We start from the raw sequence: 19,923 nt of genomic DNA, 5'->3' as shown, positions 1-19,923 counted from the left end.
AATTCTGATATAGGATGATTGACCTCATCAGCATATATATAAGGATGTTTCTGTTCCAATGTGCTTTCTCTGTTATCCATGGTGAACTTAATTTGCTTCAAGAATGGGTGCTCAACTTCATCTTCTGAAAAGGAGAGCAAACTCAGTGGGACCTTGCTTCACTCTATGCCAGCCTGGCCCCAGTGCAGTCATGATGAAGAGCATGGGCACATCAGTGCTTGGCTTGGCCAGAGAAGTGTCTCATTAGGCAAAGATGCATCAGACTTGGCCAGTATGGAAGAGCTCAGGCATGGTGTCCAGCTTTATCCTGTGAAGAGCAGAGGCATGAGAGACCCTGACTCAGTCAACAAGAAGTATGAGCTGAGCTGTCTTTGTCCTGTAGCTATATAACTATATATATATATTATATAACTGAACATTAACATTGGATATTACATATTTTCATGTTCTTTCTCCTGTGTGACGTATTTACATTTTTTTTTTACAAAATGTAATCTCATCTCCTAGCAGTTTTTCTCTTGGCTCACTAACCCTAGTTAGTAGAACAGCTCCCTTCTCCCTCCTGTTGTTGACTGCAAGCAAAAGCAATATTGTTTTTAGAACTAGCATATAAACTGCTCGAGGCGGTGACCATTCCCCCCTCTCTCCTTGTTTCATCATGGATTAGAATATCAATCAAGTGAAACAAATCTTAGTTCAAGGAAAGATGTGTTGTGAGCAAGGGGGGGGGGAAGGGACCTATTCCTCCCCCCTTTGTACACAGAAGGGCTATTATTTGCTCAGAAACCTGAGTCCTACATTACTAATATGAGACGGTGGTGGGGGCTTTCAAACAATAGCCAAGGGTGGCTGACTGATGAGCAAGGGGACGATGGTGATGTCATCACTCTCGGTTGACTGAGGGAGGACATGATGCTTCTGGTGGTGGGAGCCTGTCTACAAGAAAAGAGGCCATTTCATTGGCAACCCATCAGGAGGTGGGCAGGAGCGCCTAGGTGCCTCTTTGCTTGGTCTATGTCATGCATTGTGTTATTGAGCCCATAGTCTCTCTTTCTGCTACACACACACACACACACACACTCAAGGGGAGGAGGAAGAGGAGGGACTCGGGTGTTGGGTGAAGCAGGCAGTGTGTCTGCCTTCGTTACTTTTGCAGAAACTGCCCGCTCAACTGCTGCTGGCAACGCAGTTTTAACAGCGCGGGAGAGCGAAGGGAGGGTCCAGCCCAGTCCGCAGCGCGCGGACAACCCGGGTCGGGGGAGGGGGGGGGGGAGACCGAGGGCGCGGCGGCCGCGGGGTCGCCAACCGCTCCCACAAACTTCGCTGGGCCCCCGTCCTCTTGCCCACGCGCGGCACATATCCCTCCGCCACAGTCACTCCACCCCGCCTTCCATTGCTGAACTCGTCAATTCCCCGCAGTCCCCGGATGGAAAGCGTAATGGCCGCCAATAGTGACTCGTCGGACTATGGAGACGGGCAAGGTAACCTCAGCGCACAGCGCTATGCCTGGCGGGCGGGGGGTTGGCGGGATGAACCCCTGCGTGGCCGTGGAAGGAGAGGGGGCGGGAGGGTCTCCCCGCCGCCTGCCGGGTCAACGTCCTCGCTGCCAGCCGTGGGGGGGGGGGTAGGACTTTAAACGGGTCGGGGCAGGAAGCCACCCTCTTGTTGGGCCGAGGCGTTAAATAGTCCCGCGCGCGCTCTTTCTTGCATTTCGGTCCTGCAAAGTTCGCGTGGACCCTGTCTTGGGTCCGTCCTGCCCAAAAAGAGAAAGAAAGGCTGTGAAGACTTGGAGTTAGTCTCCTCGCGCCTTCCCTCGTACTCCGCCGTGTCGGGGTTCAACAAGCCAGTGTATCACTCCGCCGGCTTGAGAGGGAGAAGGAATGTCCCCCTTTCCTTCACTCGTGAGCAGGGGGCGACGCTGGGAACAACAACACTAGAAGCGGGGTGGGCGTGGGGGGCGCGTGTGTAGTGAAGATCTTACCTATATTACCTGTTTTCTCTACCTGGACCTCCTGTTTCGTTGGGGGTTGAAGGTAACAGGTTGATGCCTATCATGGGAGGGTGTTTCTCCCCTCACTAGAGAAACCACGTTCTTGTGTCACCTAGGAAACTCAACTTGAAATGTGTTGCCCAGTCTGGTTCATGCACTGATTCTTTATTTTCCTCAGTATTGGTTCTCCATTGTTAAATACCTTGAGACAATGGGACAGACCAGTATATTGGTTTTCAGACCCCAACATGTCTTGAGTTTGGATGAGGACTTGTCTTGTTCCGCCCTGGTTGCCCACTCTTACTGGCTAGGTATACAAGTTAATAGGGAAAGGACTGTAAAACACACACAAGAGTATGTGTACATGGAAGCGCTGTCTTGACCTCCATCTTGTCTTGGATGTGGCTTCTCATCAACATGACCAAGCATGGTTATTATATGATGCCCCAAGCAGACTAATGAGTTCTGTCATGAGCTTGGATAGTGACATTGATATTGTTCATCCTACCACTGAAGTTAAATAGTATGCTTAACACTGCTCAAAACCATGTATAGCTAAGGTAAATCAAGGTAGCTCTCTATATTGGCAATAGTATAAAGACACCGTTCACAGGAAATGTGCTTATTATGCTCACTTAGGCTTAGTGATAATCTTTGAGAGTTAAAATTGGACAGGGATGGCATTTAATGCGTACAAAAAACATCGTGTTTTGTATATGAAGATACAATTATAAAATTGTGTTATATTTCAAATAATACTTTATTTCATACGATATTTCCTGAATACATAAAATAGGGGAAATTTATATTGAGAAATCATTTCTAGACCTGCAATTTAAAAAAAAATTACCTGGATGACTAAATACAGTTTATAATGTTAAACAGAGAGGATGAATACTTGCAAGACTGAGGGACTGGGTTTGTTTCTCATGTTTAAACAACTCGATTACTAGATTCTATATATTAACAAGATATTTCAAGTTATGAAGAGTGGGTGCACCATTCTTAAATCCTAGCAAGTCACAACAACCTGTGCAGATCTTCCACTGATCCCAACATGACCTCACAGTCATGTTTTTCTATGATGCTTCTGGTTATGTATGTTCACAGCCCATACAAAGTTCTAGTAGGTGTTATCTGGACAGACCCTACACTTGAGTGAAACACCTTATTCAAATGTGGGGTTGAATAGATTTAAAGAACTAGTGGTTTTGTGCCACTTAAGCTGGCAAGATAGCTTTAAACATCGCAAACACAGTTTTATAACTTGGGATAAATTATATAACTAATAATTAATCCCTCTTCCACCATAATGCTGCTTGAAAACTAATGGGTTGGATCCAGTGGAATGATTTTTCTTGTGTAAGCAATCTTGTCACGAAGACGTCTTCATGGGTAGCATTTCCAGATGTCCACAGACAAAATTATAATGAGCCCCTATCAGCATCAACCATAGTTTGGCCACACATGCACTGTCAAGATTAATGTATTTCTTCTTGTACAAAGTGTAACATAAGTTATATTTCAGCATCTCCCCTATGGCCTTGTCCTGTCAAATCATATCTATCTTCCAAACTGAGCTGTATTGACTACCTAAAATTTCCTTTGGATTTGTACCTATGCAATTGAAAAATCAGTGCTTACAGTATGTTTTGTGCAAATGGAACTGTATTAAGTAAAACTTTCCAGCTGTTATGTGATGGAATTTATGTGATGGGACGTGTTTATACTTCTGGGGGTCCAAATAAGAATATATGAAGTACAAAGCAGCAAATTGTGGATGTCAACAAAACCAGGTTTCCATACCAAAGTGGAAGGCACACACATATATATATATTATAATATATATATAAATTAGCAAGATCTAGGACAACATTTCTTTGTAAAACTTGGCAATAGTTGTATCTACTTAGTTCTATTTAGAATTCTTACTGTAGTCATAGCAGTTATTTTGATGACCATTGTTTGTTAGTATTGGGACAGGGAAAGCAGTTCACACATACACATACACAGACACACACCAGAACCAGAACCGTTTTTTTTTTAAAGCAGTATTAAACAAGCAGCAAAATCTTGCTTGTCAAACAGGTGCCAGGGAGTTTTTTTTAAATCCCGTTTGATCAGCTTTATGGTAAAACTAGGGACAAAGCCCATTGCATTCAGGAATACAATGGGCACTAGGTTAGAGGGGTGGGTGGAAGAAATCTGCGGATGGCCTCTCCCTCCCCCCAGAACCTGGAAAGGCTTCAGACCCCCAGGAAGAAAATTCACCGGTAGAGGTAGCTCTCACACGGCAGGGATTTGCAGCTAAGAGCCTTGGAGGGAAGTTGAAGAAGGAGGGGATGGTCAGGTGTGAGAGACAGAAATTGATTGGCTTGCTACTGGACAGACAGGCAAGCCGGTTGGAGTAGGAGGCACTCACGGGTGGGACAGCTACCCTGAGTGGGTGTTAAGCATTGAATGGTGCTTAAGCCATGAGAGCAGTTCCCCCTCCAATCCCTTACCAGAAATATATAGTGGTACAGATGATATTAGGATTGGTTGAATTTACAATAAGATTAGATCACAAATGGTGGTGACTCTAGAATGTGTATATTTTTCATAAATATTTGTGTTGAGGGTTTAAAAAATCCTTTTCTGTATTGCAGGCGTTTAAGGTACATCTTTCTGTTGAATTTGTCTTCTCCTGAGCCCTGCATTTATGCCTTTCATCTGTTGGGAAAGAAAAATACTGAACAGGTTGCTGAAGAATGGAATAGCCTTTCCTTAAAGAGTAAGTTTTATGACAATTCTTGACGTTAATGTTTATTATGTGGGAAGTTTGTTTTAAAATATATGCATTATGTTTGTGTCAGCTTGGTTTGTTTGTCAGTATTAAATAAAAATTTGATTCAGCTATACAGTACCTTATTGGACCCCCTCCACCCTTCTTTGAGGTCACCGATGAGTGCCACATGCAGGGAGGTAGGCTAGTAAACCTTTTTGTGGGTTTGATAATTTTTATAGTTTATGTATTAAATGCACTCCTGGGAATGGTAGAGGACAGGAAGGCCTGGAGGATCATTGTCCATGGGGTCGCGATGGGTCGGACACGACTTCGTACCTAACAACATAGTTTATTAGCAAGATTAATGTGTCACACCTCAGTATTCAGCAGTATATTTTATCTTCTTGTTATATAATTTGGATCACTGGGGAAATAGCATGCGTGTTATTTCAGCTAAGCATATCAACTGTGTTTGAGGACCTTATACTGGATATCGTGAGCAAACAAAATTAATATTAAATCAATATGATTTGAGCACCAATTCGTTTCTGCTGTGCTGGGGGTGGATATCAGTCATGTATGTTGGAGACACCGTCTCATTAGGCATCCTTGCTTTAGTAATAGACAATGTCTTCTCAGTGAAACGTTTGTCATTCAGTACTGTCCAGGGGAATAAATTTTGAGAAGACAGGTCTCTTGTTAGTTAATTTTCTGATGAAAGAGAATTTTCCTCAGCATAAGAAGGCCCTTCGTTCTGATACCATGTCCTTGTTAAATACCTGCCTCCCATGTCCTATGTGTACTAGCTGCATAATATATTTGCCCTAGAATTTGATAAGTAGTTGTGGGCATAATATAACAGCTTTTAAAATAAGTTTAATTTTCGGTTATGTATATTTTACCCTGCCACGTGTTGTATTGATTCAGTTTCTGCACTTTGGCTGTTATTCCTCCTGATATGTTTCATCTTGAAAAACAAATAATTTATTTTGGTAGAAATCAGAATTATGAATTGCATTTTTCATGGATACTCATTTGTACAACTTAGAGTACAATCCTAAAAGGATTTATGCATTTCTACCCTGACCTGGATAGCTCAGGTAAGCCTGATCTCACCAGATCTCACAAGCTAAGCAGGGTTGGTGTTGTCAAGTTTTTGGATGGGAGACTTCCAAGGAACACTAGGGTTATGCCGCAGAGGTAGACAACGGCACACCATTTCCAAAGTCTCTTGACTGGCTGCCAGACAATCCTAGGATCTCCTGGCTATACTAAATGCATGCAATATGATAAATGTGCCTTTCTAAGTGTTTAGAAATTGATGGGGGTAGAATGGTGTAACTCTCCTTAGGATCTCACTGTTTCTGTGGTGTCAGTGTCTGTTCTCTCAAGTTCTGCCAGGTATGGCATAAATCAGCATTTACTGATTATTTTATTTATTTATTCATTTCCGTATTTATATACTGCTGCACTCCATTCAGACATGCAGCAGTTTACAATAAAACAATAAAAAACAGTCCAATTCCCTAAAACCCCTTAAAAGTATACAATAAATTTTGACATTAACATTAAAAGATGGCGATACAGAGTTCTACCCCCCCCCCAAAACCTCTCCCACTGTCTGACTGGAGCCCAGAACTCTTTCATTGGGAGTGAGGGTCTTGATCTAACTGATGTTAAGGGACCTGCTGATGGTAACTCCAGGACGTTACCGTGGCCTCAACCATATGCCTGGCGGAAGAGCTCTGCCTTGCAGGCCCTGCAGAATGCTGAAATCTCCTGCAGGGCCCGTAGCTCTTCAGGGAGCTCATTACACCAGGTTGGGGCCAGGACCGAAAAAGCCCTGGCCCTGGTCGAGGCCAAGCAAACATCCTCGGGGCCCAGAACAGCCAGCAAATTCATATTTACAGAGCTAAGTGCCCTACAGGGGGCATAAGGAGAGAGGTGGCCCCCAGATAAGCAGGGCCCAAGCTGCCTATAGCCTTAAAGGTTAAAACCAGTACCTTGAATTTAATCTGGAAACAGACTGGTAACCAATGAAGATGACGAAGTACCGACTGAATAGTTTGGAGAAGGAAGGCCACTAAAGTAGCTTTATGTATCTAGTTTTGAAAATTGTCTGGGAGGAGGAACTATGGAGGCAGCAGAGTTTGGAGTGAACAGCAACAGTCAAGGATGTATTGCTTCATAGCTCTAGCCAATGATGAGAATGGCTGATGTATGAGAAACAGGCATATGAAAGAGGAGCATAGTAATTTGGGAATCTGGGACAGAATGGCAGCCACTAAAACTTTTAGTTACTTTCCATCATGCAAGTTTCAACTATAATATCTAAACTGCTGAATCAGAAGTGACTATGCAACAGAGAGAAGGAAGTTACATTGAACATTTTAATAGTTGGGCTCAACTTTATTTTTTATTGCCACTTTAGTACACAAATAGATTTTAAAATGCGAATCTGGTGTTAGGATCTTTTTGCCTGTAAAGTCTTTTAAAATTAACTTTATACTTTTTTATTTCAGGTATACTTAGTTGGAAAAAACTGGACCTCTGAAAATATCTCAGCACAAAGTCAGAAGACAGTATACTTAAAGGAAAAAATACAGTACACTAAAATATTTTTTAAAATGTCATGTGAACAGGAACAGTCCTTATACATTGAAAATACAAGCTTATTAAAAGATAATGTGTTCGATAGACTGTGTGATCCAGTATCAGAAACTGCTGTTCAGATATCTCCACCTCAGCCTGCAAGTTCAGACATTCTCTCCTATGGATTGAAAAATGTGAAAATAGAATTGCCCAGGGTAGATATCCCCAACGAAGTGACAGCTAAACATGAAATTGACAGATACATGAGAGTATTTCAATGTAAAGAGAAACCTGCAACTGTGTTTTTCATGCAAGAGGATGATAGCGATCCAAATGGTAGTGATCCAAATTATTCTGAGATTTTTGCTCCACAAAGTAAACCAGAACTATACCATGAAGAGGGATTGAAAACATCTGCAAAAATACTGAATTTTAGCTGTACAAAATGCAAAAACAACATTCGATACAGCCCAAATGATTTACAGAAACATTTTCAGCTGCTGCACCATGGAGAGTTGCCATCTTACCCCTGTGAAATGTGTAATTTTTCAGCTAATGACTTTCAGTCATTTAACCAACACCGTCGGACACATCGTAGCACTTTAGTGAAATGTGAAATCTGTAATGATGAAAATAGATACACATTGCTGGATTTGACAAAACATTTTACATCTAGACATTGTGTGAATGGTCATTTTCAATGTGCAAGGTGTAGATTTTCTACCCGGGATGTTGGTACCTTTGTTCAGCATATTCATAGGCACAATGAAATACAGTATAAATGTGATAAATGTCAACATGTAAGTTTCTCAAAAGAAGAGTTTCACAAACACATTGTTTCACACACTGGCACATTTCCTTTCAGTTGTCAGTATTGTAATTACATGGCATCACGAAAAACCTATCTTTTAAAACATATTATTGCTTTGCACAGAGACCACCTCTATGCAAAAGATAAAATGGATACAGATAACAGTGAAAAGAAGATGGAGACTTCAGCAGGACTTAAACTTATCTTGAAAAGGTACAAAACAGGGGCCTCAAGAAAGGCACTATGGAGACGCAAAAGAATTACCAATGGCAGTTGTGGAATTGAAGAAGATGGACAAGTTGTTGCAGATACAAATAAAATAGAGCCTAAGTCTGAAGAGATAAACCAGCCTGCAAAAGAGTTGCAGTTAAATGAAGACCAGATTTTTCTTGGTGAAAAGCATATCCACAGTGGGACAAAATCCTCTACAGCACTACAGTACAATAGAGCAGAAGATGGATTATGTTCTGGACTGGGATTGTTGAAAAAAGCTGTTCATGGTCCTACAGTGTTGATGGTGAAAAATAATAAAATATCTGTTCCAGCAAACTACAGTGCTAAATTTATGGGATTCAAAATAGTGGATGGAAAGCAACATATAGTAATAAAACTTCTACCCTCAGATAAACCGAAATTGCCGGCAGGAAATAAAATAGATGGGGTTAAAGATAGTTCAACAGAATGTCTACAGCAAACAACTGAGAACTTCAGCTTACATTCAGGTGCTGGACCTCATGAAAGTAATCAACAAATGTCTACAAATAATTCTGTTCACTCATTAACACCTGCATTCTCTAATCAACATTCTAATCAACATTCAGGAAAAATAAAGCAAGAAAGTAACAGTTACTTCAGTTGGGATACACCTCAAGCTGTTGTACCTCCTGCTGCGGTGGTAGGAAAATATGCTACTCGTTTTCCAGTGAAGACTGATACTGCCACATTTGGTTCTGGTTTGCTGCCACAGACTGCAACTAATAATGTTTCCTGGAGGAATAGTATACCTCAAGATCATCCTCAGGTATTTTCTTCTCCTGGCACAAATATGCTCCATTATGACCCCATGAAAAAAACTTTTCCTTCAGAATTCAAAATACTGAATGGTGAAGCGAACAGTAACAGTAAACACAATAATGTCTATTATCCCAATGATTTTTCTAATCAAACAACATTGCCTTTCCATAATTACTCTAAAATAGGCATTCTGGATAAATCTAAGGAGCTTATGTCCAGCAAGACCTTTTCTGTCCAAAGCAGCCCTGTCGATGAAACCACAGCATGTTTTCCACAGTCTGCAGAAGGGTTAAATTTAGCAAAAAGATCTTCAGTGCCACTTGTGTATAGCAATGTAAATACAAAAAATGCTCCAGTATTTTCAACCGGTCAGTCCAAATATGCTATTGATGGACAGTGTTGTACAGAAAATCATCATGATGGCAAGCGATATTTGAATACCAGGGTAAATCAAGTATTGGAACATGTAGCTGAAAAATCGAAACAAGACAATGCCTCTAATTGTATTAATTCATGTATGCCTAAAATAACATCAGTTTTTTCATTGCAGAGTAATCAGGCATCCAATTATTTGTCACCAGAAGTAAACCAGTCATTACAAGATGTGTTAAAAGTAAAACCAACTATTCAACCGCAGAGGCTCATAAAAACAGATTATGATAAATCATTTTCAAATAGTTCAGACTGCAAAAGATTTACACCCTTCAAGGACCAAACAATTATGTCCAGCTTTGCCCACTCTGCTACATTCAAAAGAGAGCTAAATCTGAACTGCAACAGGAGTAATGAAAATGTATATTTTAGGAATGAAAGACGAGTCCCAATAGCACCTCTTAGAACACAAGAAGTACAGTTAACTCCAAGAACATCAGGAATTGGTGCATTGCTTAAAATGCAGACAGATACAATTATAACACAACAGCTGGCAAAAGATAAATTGCACTACACCATCCAAGGTCCTAATGCTACTTGTCCATCATTTCCAGAACAGAAGAAAGCAGTGCTACTTCAGTCATCTCCATCTAAGTTTTTTGTACCTTTGCGCCTTGCCCACCAACAAGGATTACAGGTTATTACAGGAAAGCCTTCTCCGAACGTAAGTTCTTCAAATACTCAGGCAACAAGACCTACATCTTTACTTTTAAACAAAGGACCCGGAATGATTTTGACATTTGGTAGTGGGTCACTTGGAACAATTGCAAATGCCACTGAAAATAATTCTCAGGTTCTAGACCAATTTCCCTCGAAAGAGTGTGCTAAAGAAGCAGTATCTTCATCACAAATGGAGTTGAAATTAGGCAGCTCCAGAAGTGTAAAAAATGCTTTTGGTGCATGCAGTGGTGCAGTAAGTGTTTCATCAGTTGGTATGTCACATAAGGAACCATTTAATCTTGCTAATTCAGGTGACCGTCATGAGAGTGGCATTTCCTCTGTGAAAATACTAACAGGTTATCAAGGCAGTAAAGTTGACTCTTTGGAGTCAAGAAAACAACAGGAGATTGGACAAGAACAACCTGTTTATGCACTTTTGCCCAATGGCAGACAAGCAGTTTTTCTGAAATGTATGTCGCCAAACAAGTCTCTAGTACAGAACCATGTTTTTCATAATACTGCTTGTACTAAAAATACTGAACCAAAGAAACCAGGAGCAATGCAACAAAAGCTTTTTTTGAAAATTAAGACCTTTCCTGCTGCAGAGAATTGTCAACCAGTTAGCAGTGTTGCGTCATCTTTACAGTTCAACAATATGCATTCCTTTAATAGCCCTGCACTAGAGCAAAAAAAGACAGCTTTTTCTTCTAGTGATGCCTTAATCTTACCAGGTAGATTGATGCCAGCAAATGCCTGTTTGTCAAGCTGTAAATCCAGGGATCCTTTGACTTCTGTAGAATCCCTACATTCTTCCAAACATGTGAAGACCCGGTCACAGAAGTGTCCATCTGAGTCAATGCAAACAGTGACTAAGAAAGGGAGCGATTTTGGAAGCCAAATGTTAACAGGGACTGTGACAAACAAAATTTCCAAACCTAAGCGGCATTCAAAGCAAACTAATGTTAAAGTTTCTACTGTTGCTGCTTCACAGAAGAATAGGATTTTGAAACGGAAAGCTAAGGATGACCTTCAGGAATACCCTAGAAAGAAAATGTTGCATCGGAAATGTAAAGAAAGAAATCAAATTGATATCAGTGAATTGGAATCTTTGATTCAGGCTCCTTGTAGACAAAAAGTGTCAAAAGAGACAGTGCGGATTCTAAAATTGCTTCCTTTTAATTCTAAACAGCTTATCAAATGCCCTCGAAGAAATCAGCCAGTTGTAGTACTGAATCATCCTGATGCTGATGTTCCAGAAGTTGTAAATGTTATGAAGACTATTGCTAAATTTAAAGGACATGTGCTAAAGGTTTCTTTGTCAAAGAGAACTATTAATGCTCTTCTGGAACCGGCATATTATAGTAACAGTTTGTACATAATTACTGATGATTTCTCCCGAAGGAAGCGCAGAATGCTGAAACCTGTTAGTCCTGTAAAAGAGAGATTTGTTTTAAAATTAACACTGAAGAAGACTAGCAAAAACAATTATCAGATCGTAAAAACTACCTCTGATAATACGCTGAAAATGAAATTTAGTTGCTGGTTTTGTGGGAGGATATTTGACAATCAGGACAACTGGGTGGGGCATGGGCAGCGTCATCTAATGGAAGCCACTCGAGACTGGAATTTGCTAGCGTAATTTATTATGGGTAGTGAAGAAGGCAAAACAAAGTTGATCTGACTACAGATTTTGGATGACTGCAATGTACTAACTGCATTTTTTAAAAGGAAGAGAAAATTTTGTGGTAGCACCTAAAATGAACATGTATGAATTTAAATTAAATAGTTGCAATTGCAGTGTAAATTGCATTTTGTTACTACTATCATGTCATATATTTTTATTTAGGAAATGAATTTCAGGGCTTTTTGTTCTGTATATATTTAAAATCAAAATGTGTACATATTTTTGTACTTCAGTTATTTGCTATAAATCTTGCACAGGAATTGTATTTTTCCAGCTCTGTGCATGCACTACTAAAAATGGTTTTTCAGCTACACACAGCTATTGCCGTATTTTTCCTTGATCTTAAAAAAAAAACAATTTTTTTTCTTTTCCAGGGATTGAACACTGTTGTTAGCAAGTGCCTAAAAGATGTGAAGCAGTTTACTTTGTGTCAACTGTATACCCATAGGTCCACATAGGGCCAGGGTTCCTAACAATTTCTTTTTAACAAAGCCATATGTGAATGCTTTAAGCTATATTGCTATGCACATGACACTTGTACTATTTCTGTGCAGTTTGTCTACTTTCTTAGTGGAGTATTTTTCATATAAATCAATAAACATGTTACTGTGTTTAAGCCTAAGAATGAAGTTGGTTGGAAGTGTATTCACAATATATGTGGTGTTTCAGAATTATTTGGGGGGTTGGGTTTCCTAGAAATCAGATATTGACTTTCAGTGTTCAGTATGGTGGTGGTGGTGGGGGGGGGAGACTTTATCAGGTTTTTCTTACATTATGAATGCTTGGATTTTCTTACTGTGAACATTAATGCTTCACACAATTCCTGTGGAGCATTTGGTACTTTGCAAAAAAAAATGTCTTCCTTGTTTGGGAACCTTTCTGTTTCAGACAGAAAGCCTGTTTTTATCATGTTGACTGTATGTCCTGACCTAAATTATGAAAATTATTTTGACAGTTATCCACTAATTAAGAGTTAATGGCAAGACAGCACTAGTGGTTGTGTTGTACAGATGGGTGTTTTGTTTTTGCTCAGGCTCTTATGTCAATTCACCATCTAACCTAAAGGCTCCATTCAGTCAAAATATTTTAAACTTTTCTCTATGCAAAATAGGATCTCTAACTTTATTAAGCTACTTCCTGATGAGAAAGCTAAGCACAGCAACACTGATGAGCTCTGACTTGCATCCCTCAGGGTGGGAATGTAGCAGTGGAACTGAATTGTATTGTCTGTTTAAAAATATTGTCTTATAGGCCCATTATGCATGGCTGCCGGAACAGCGATTTCGGGTTACATGGAAAACGCAGAGGGGGAAGAAGCGAAGCAAACTGCTTATGCACGGGACGGGACGCAATGGCGGCAAAACCCAGAGTAACCGATTATGCACGCGGCGACCCGGGCGCCGCTTCTGGTTGCGCCCCAGTCACCCGGAAGCTGTGTTTCCGTGTTTCGCTAACGCGGCTTTTTTGGCGGCATGCACCGAATCTGCAGCCGGTTGCAGCCGGCTCCGTGCGTTATTGGTGATTTTAGTTGTCACCATTTCACCCCGAATGCGCGCTATCCCCCCCATGCATAATGGGCCATTGACATGAAAGAATAAGGATATTCAGGCATGGCATATTCAGATACCATGTTCAAATAAATGTGGTACAGCCTGCACCAGTCTTCATTCCTCTTCTGCCCTCCAAGTTGGAAAAATGTCCACACATCTTCAAGTCTTCCACCATATTGGAATCCCTCCTTAGTAACTGTAGCTTGAATAGACACTATATGGAATTATCCTCTATGTATTATTAGTAGAAATAATGCCTATGCAAAATTAATTTCTGTGGTGGAAGGCAACTAAGCAATCATGACTTGTTGCATACCAGGTATATGTAGAAAAATTAGCTCTATTTGATTATGAGAACCAACCTCTATTAAATTAGCAGGGAAAATTTCAAGTATACTGAACAGTAACACGGTCTCATACTTGTAATATTATTGTTTTAAGTGTTTAAATATAAAGTGTCTCAGGAAAATAATGAACAAGAAGTGCAATTCAGAATTGCCTTTTAAGAACTCCCCTGCTGCATTTTGGTGTTAAAATGTTTGTTAGATATGTATTGTGTTTATACTGGATATTTAAAGTGATGGGTAAATCACATGCCTTTATTGTAAATTGAAATAGTTTGGTATTAAGAATTTGTAGCTAAAATTTAACCATAAAAATCAGTCTTGGTCTTAATCACTTGAACACACTTCTGCTTAAATATATAGCTACAGCATTAGTTTACCAAAAGAATTTTAAGATGATGAATCAGTTCCATGTGTAGACATTCCAGTATTTATTTACATGAAACTTTTTTGTATTCATATAAAAACCCACAAATATACACCATGAATGTGACTGAATTGAAATTAACTTGCAAAATGCAGAAGAAATACTGTGAAGTTATTGCCTGGATATTGGAAAATTAATTTGTTTTCTACAAAAGATCATTCATATGGCTTGAGCTGCAGGGTATCCAGCCTGGGTGTTTGTAAAGTGACTTTTCTCTGCTACGGCACAGCTATTCTTCATGCTGTATAAATTAGTGTATAAATTAGCTAACACATCATTTTCTGCCATTAATTTTAGTAATATTGCAGTTAAATCTTAGTCAGCGGTCAAAGCTGCCAAATTTTAACTGCTTCATCTTTTTAAAAAGTGTGTTCTAATGAATCTGGGTAAACAAATTTGCACTGACCTGGATAGCCCAGGCTAGCAGTGTTGGCCCTGGGTAATAGTTGGGTGGGAGTCCACAGTGGTCCCCAATCTTTTTATCCCCGGGGACCACTCAACGCCTTTTACTGAGGCCCGGTGGGGGGGTAGTTTACTCCTCTACTCTCAACCACTGCCCTAACGCTCTCTGATTGCTCTGGTAATGTTTAAACATCCCTTCAAAATAAGATACAGACACGTCACAACAATGAAATGTGTTGTAAAGGCCTGGGGGGGATGAAGTAAAGGGCTGGGGGGTGGGTGGAAGAAGGCGTCCTTCGGGGCCCACCTCCAATTAGTCGAAGGACCACATGTGGTCCGCGGCCCACAGGTTGGGGATCGCTACACTAAGGGACACCAGGGTTGTGATTCAGAGGTAGCCAGTGGCAAAACCACCTCTGAATGTCTCTTGCCTTAAAAACCCTACAGAGTCACCATAAGTCAGCTGGGACTTAACTAAGACCCCCCCCCCTCATTATTATTCAGAAGTACTGGATGCAATTAAATAGTATTCTCTCCTAAAATACGTTCAATATTGGAAAATTAAAATGTATTTTCTAGCTGTGAAACAGTGCTAGGTCAGACCCGAAGAGAGTTTTCTATTCCTTTCAATATAATGATAGGAATGATTAGTGAATAAATTTCGTCTGTTAATCTGATAAATAAAAATGAACTGTATAAATATTAAAAATACTGCCAAATGCTATATTTTTAGGCATATCTAAGTGCAAGTTGGCACTGGTGGAGTGAGAGTACTTCACCATCATTCTTACCTGTATTAATTGTACATGAACACCAAACAAAGCACTGCTTGGCATTGCTATATTAAGTGGAAAGAAAAACACCTTTCATTTTTGCAAGTAACGTTTAGAATTTAGTGGATCTGGTGGCAGATTAGCTATTTGAAGGATTTAGAAATGTGTGCAAAAAATTCCTTAGCTGTGAAACCATAAATGGATTGGTGGTTTTGACATTAGAATTTTCCTGAAATAAAGTAAATGCCAGTTTCATGGCAACATGGAAAATATGATTTGCCTGAAACATAAGAGTTGAATTTAATTTGTGTAATTATATTGTTGTGATGCAAAAAAGGTTGCCAGTTTGAGTATACAGACGAGTAAAATAATTGTGCAATTCTTGAGCAAAGATGCATTTGCTTCTGTGGCCCATTGAAACTGTTTTTAAAAACTGACAGAATGTATATTCTGTATCCACAAAACTCTTTTGTTGGAGGAAATCACAATAATACAGTTGCAAAAAATGACATTAGAAAACATTCAGGGCTGATGAAATACAATTGGGAAAAATGGTTGTATTATAGGTTTCGGATGGAAAAGAGAAATGGGGCTAAGACAATGGGTTGAACATTAGTCATAAAATCAAAGTTTAATCTTACGGAGATATACTATGTATTCTTTGAATTTTTTTTTTGTCTCAGTGCTATGGTTTACATGAATACATGTTTAAGAGTGCATAAGTCTTCAATCACCAAATACTTGCTGAGTCATTACCTTTTAAAAGCCTGCAGTAGTGCAGTCTGGAATGTTGTGTGTCTTGTCTCAAATTCTGTTTTTTTTTCAGGATGGAAGATACTGAAAGCTTATTTACAGTGAATGAAGATATAGCATAAACCTGTGCCCATCTTGTATAAATAGTGAAGTCTAAGATTCCAAAGTACAAATTTCTCAACCTCCAATAAACTGGCTTACAGTTGTCTATTGTAATGTGAATATTTAAACAGTTGTAGCATGCTGGTCTAAGTTCCAGCCTTTGTACAGAATCTGAGAGGTAGGTAAGAGGTACTTTAAATGTGAAAGCCACAAACTGCTTGACCAGAACAATATATACATACATGCACTCAATTCATGGTAATAGAAATTCAGTTCTTTTAATATTATATTTACATATACTTTAAAAACACACATACCATGTAACAGTGGTTTCAGCAAATAACCAGAAGCCGTTATGAAATCAATTGCATCATGCTGGAATCCTGACTTTTTGGCTTTCTGTCCCAGCAAACAATCCTGCCTTTAACTTACTACAAAAAATAGCTTATCTTGGCATAGATATTCTTATTCAACAGATCTGTGGGTTTCAAGTTAACATTAGCAAGAATGTACAATTCCTTTTAATGTATCAAACAATTACATTTTAACAGTAAGTGTTCTGATTTTCTGAAGTTAGGAATGCCTTGAGAAAAAATATGTTTCAAGTACATAATGCCTCAGGTATGAATTTGGAATACCCATGTCGTAACTGAAGTAAAGAATGGTTAATTCTTAATTAGCCACCAGTACCAAATTAATCTTTGTTCTCTCATAAAACTGTGTGGTCTTATACAAAAAAGTGTCTCTTGCTGGTAAAGCTTTTGGAGAAAAGTCTTCTAGTTGTAGATATAGATTCTTGTTCAGATGCTTGATCTTGACTCTCAGAATATGAGGCCTACAGTATTTTCCATGTTGAATTCTCAATGCAGTTATCAAACTCTAGTAATAAATTTTAGTTTGGTAGAGTCTTTGGTGTTGTTTTGACTATCAATAAGAACGAGAGAATTTTGTTGATGATTTTCTATTATTTCTGTCACACTGTCGAAGCGCTAGATTGAAAAAAACAGATGGTTTATTTAGCATTGTTGCAAAGGTAAGTTCTCTAATTCAGCCAACTACTATATTTGAAATTGTTTCAAATATCAATTAATAGCAGTTCCTCCTGTTTAATAAAGAAACAGTGGTTCATAATGAGAATGATTATGAATTCCTCAATATATAAATTCCAGTACCACTGAGAAATTGGTCAGAATAGCTCACAGAAAACATGGAAAAATTTTCTCTGTAGCCTTATTCCAAAACATCAATATTGCCAAATGTTCTATAGATTTATTTGAAGCATCAGAAGAGTTTCTTAATGTTCTTTGGTAATAATCTAATAAGCAAGACATTTTCCCAAACAATATAGAATCAATCTTTTGGAGCTGGAGGTAGCAGTAAGGATTATTTTAGCAACTGCAAGAAGGGTTAGGACAGATTCCATGTCTGACAAAAAAGCCAGTCTTGAATATACCCTGATAATACAACCTTTAGAACATGAGGTAAGCTGGGTTACAACTCCAAATGAAACCTTTAAAAAATATAACAGTATATAAACAAAGTTGTTCAATGCTAAGTATGGGACATCTATTTTAATGCTGAGTTTTTCTAGCAGCCAAATAATAAACTTGCTATAGAAAATGAATTACCCTTGAAAATTAAGAGTGATGGATATTATAAGTGCAAGTGAAATGCAAAACCTGTCCCTGTCCAATCAGAAATGCAATGTCTGGGAGAAGAGGTTAATTAGCAACAGTAGCAAAAAAAACAAACAAACATTGCTGAGCGTTTGATTCAAAACTAACATTTAACCAAAGTGTTGAATCTTACGATGTGCAAGTACTTGTTTTATTACAAAATTTCTCAGATTTTTTAAAAGTTTGCGTTAAAAACAAGCTACGCAGACACTAAGTTCCTGTCTATCAGAACTTTAACATTAGGACAGTATATTGTAACTGGATGTCAACAATATACAGCACAACACTTTGGTTTAAGGTTATTTAAAACTAGTGTTTCAGATTTAATAAATTGCTTCCCACAGGTTGAAAGTGCCATAAGCATAATGAAAAGAGCGACATGCTTTTCTGTAAGTTCTTGTGCAAATGTAAGATTCCATGTAGTATAGGTAAATCTCATAGTATTTTTAATGTTTCTGTTTGTGCCAAAACGTTGAGAAGCAGAAACCTTTCAGGCAGATAGTGCTGTCTGAAACAGAAACAGAGAGAAAACACATTTTCTCTGTGCAGAACAATTACTTTAGACCCAACAAGTTTTTAGAATTGAAAATTATTGGTTCATCTTTCATTAGTAGCTTATTCTAGTAAATTGACTTCCCCCCTAAAGGCTTTCCCCCTTTGATTTGTGCAACATTTGGACAAATGCTAATGTTGCCTTTCTGCTTTTAAGGGTAGTCACAGGTAACAATTCTCAGAGAGATTTTTTTTAATGAAGGGTGGTCATGGGAATTGGATAGTTAAAATAAGTAATAAATGGATTGCACTCAATTAGGCCTCACTGGGACTGAAATAATGTTTTCTCTTTGTTTAGATATATGTGTAAGAAAAATAATGGATAAATCAGTTATTTCAAGAGATTATGTTTCTATGTTCATACACAGTGAAAGTAAAATTTCAATTTATTTATTAAGGTATAGAACAAAGAAGTAGTAACCTACCTCCTCACCACTTTTTTCCCTGCCTAGGGCATATTGTCTTGTTGACTCAATAAATCGAATAGGGATGTTATATACTCGCTTGTTGTAAAATACAACTAGTGTATATGGTTGTTTTGAGTCTTGTCCAGAACTTTTTCTTACTAGGAAAGATCCATCCTAAATCCAGTAAAGAAAAAAGGAAATTAGCTTAGCAATTAATTTTACTTCCATATTTTTGGTGGCAGGGGAGGGGGGAGGAGGATAGATTGACAGTGTTGTGGCAGCTAGTTGAGCTTTGTTTTTTAAAACCTTGATGATCCTTATCCATTGCTAAGCTTGTTTTTAAGAGCCTCTTGTGGCGCAGAGTGGTAAGGCAGCCGTCTGAAAGCTTTGCCCATGAGGCTGGGAGTTCAATCCCAGCAGCCGGCTCAAGGTTGACTCAGCCTTCCATCCTTCCGAGGTCGGTAAAATGAGTACCCAGCTTGCTGGGGGGTAAACGGTCATGACTGGGGAAGGCACTGGCAAACCACCCCGTATTGAGTCTGCCATGAAAATGCTACTGGGCGTCACCCCAAGGGTCAGACATGACTCGGTGCTTGCACAGGGGAAACCTTTACCTTTAAGCTTGTTTTGCTTCTACAATACATTCAAAATTGTGATCCTGACATAATTTATCCATTGATAGATCTATTTTATTTAGCGTATTTTCAGGTGGTGTGGTGTGTGTAATAGAATTTGTTAAGAATATGATGCTGCATAGGCCAAAAGGCTGCATAAGATGTTGATTCCTGATTTTGAGAAGCAGCCAATCCTCTTCAGGTAAGGTTTAACAGCGAGATGGGATTTTCAGAGTAAGCATGGTAGCTGTATGGTAGTTATAACACTAAAGAGAAAGTAGGCAGCCTCTTACCTGCAAGCTATTGTCTGTTCCTTTAAATAGATATGGAATTGCAAGGTGTGTTGGCGGGGGGATATGCTAATGAAGTTCAT

The 19,923-nt window shown here is 39.1% G+C and overlaps 2 protein-coding genes across 11 annotated transcripts in view; one reads left to right on the top strand and one right to left on the bottom strand.

Annotated features, from left to right (window-relative positions):
* The first annotated feature begins 1,213 nt into the window (after positions 1–1,213).
* On the top strand, positions 1,214–12,575 carry ZNF518A (zinc finger protein 518A). The gene is made up of 3 exons (XM_077350214.1): positions 1,214–1,481; positions 4,639–4,763; positions 7,280–12,575. The coding sequence occupies exon 3, from the start codon at positions 7,385–7,387 to the stop codon at positions 11,903–11,905; it is 4,521 nt and encodes a 1,506-aa protein (XP_077206329.1). The 5' UTR covers positions 1,214–1,481; positions 4,639–4,763; positions 7,280–7,384; the 3' UTR covers positions 11,906–12,575.
* Positions 12,576–16,051: 3,476 nt separating this feature from the next.
* BLNK (B cell linker) overlaps positions 16,052–19,923 on the bottom strand; it is a 131,015-nt gene continuing 127,143 nt past the window's right edge. For all 10 annotated transcript variants that reach the window (XM_077350217.1, XM_077350220.1, XM_077350219.1 and 7 more), the window contains 2 exons: positions 18,955–19,110; positions 16,052–17,290 (listed from right to left, as the gene is read on the bottom strand). In XM_077350217.1, the coding sequence (XP_077206332.1) occupies positions 17,174–17,290; positions 18,955–19,110 (273 nt within the window). In that variant the 3' untranslated portion in view covers positions 16,052–17,173. The remainder of the gene's footprint in view (positions 17,291–18,954; positions 19,111–19,923) is intronic.

The sequence above is a fragment of the Paroedura picta genome, chromosome 8 (genome assembly GCF_049243985.1).
Source record: "Paroedura picta isolate Pp20150507F chromosome 8, Ppicta_v3.0, whole genome shotgun sequence".
NCBI lineage: Eukaryota > Metazoa > Chordata > Lepidosauria > Squamata > Gekkonidae > Paroedura > Paroedura picta.
This window is presented reverse-complemented; position numbering and strand designations above follow the sequence as displayed.

What these genes read in the sequence shown, in the direction of transcription:
- ZNF518A (XM_077350214.1), top strand. Translation starts at nt 7,385, where the DNA reads ATGTCATGTGAACAGGAACAGTCCTTATACATTGAAAATACAAGCTTA.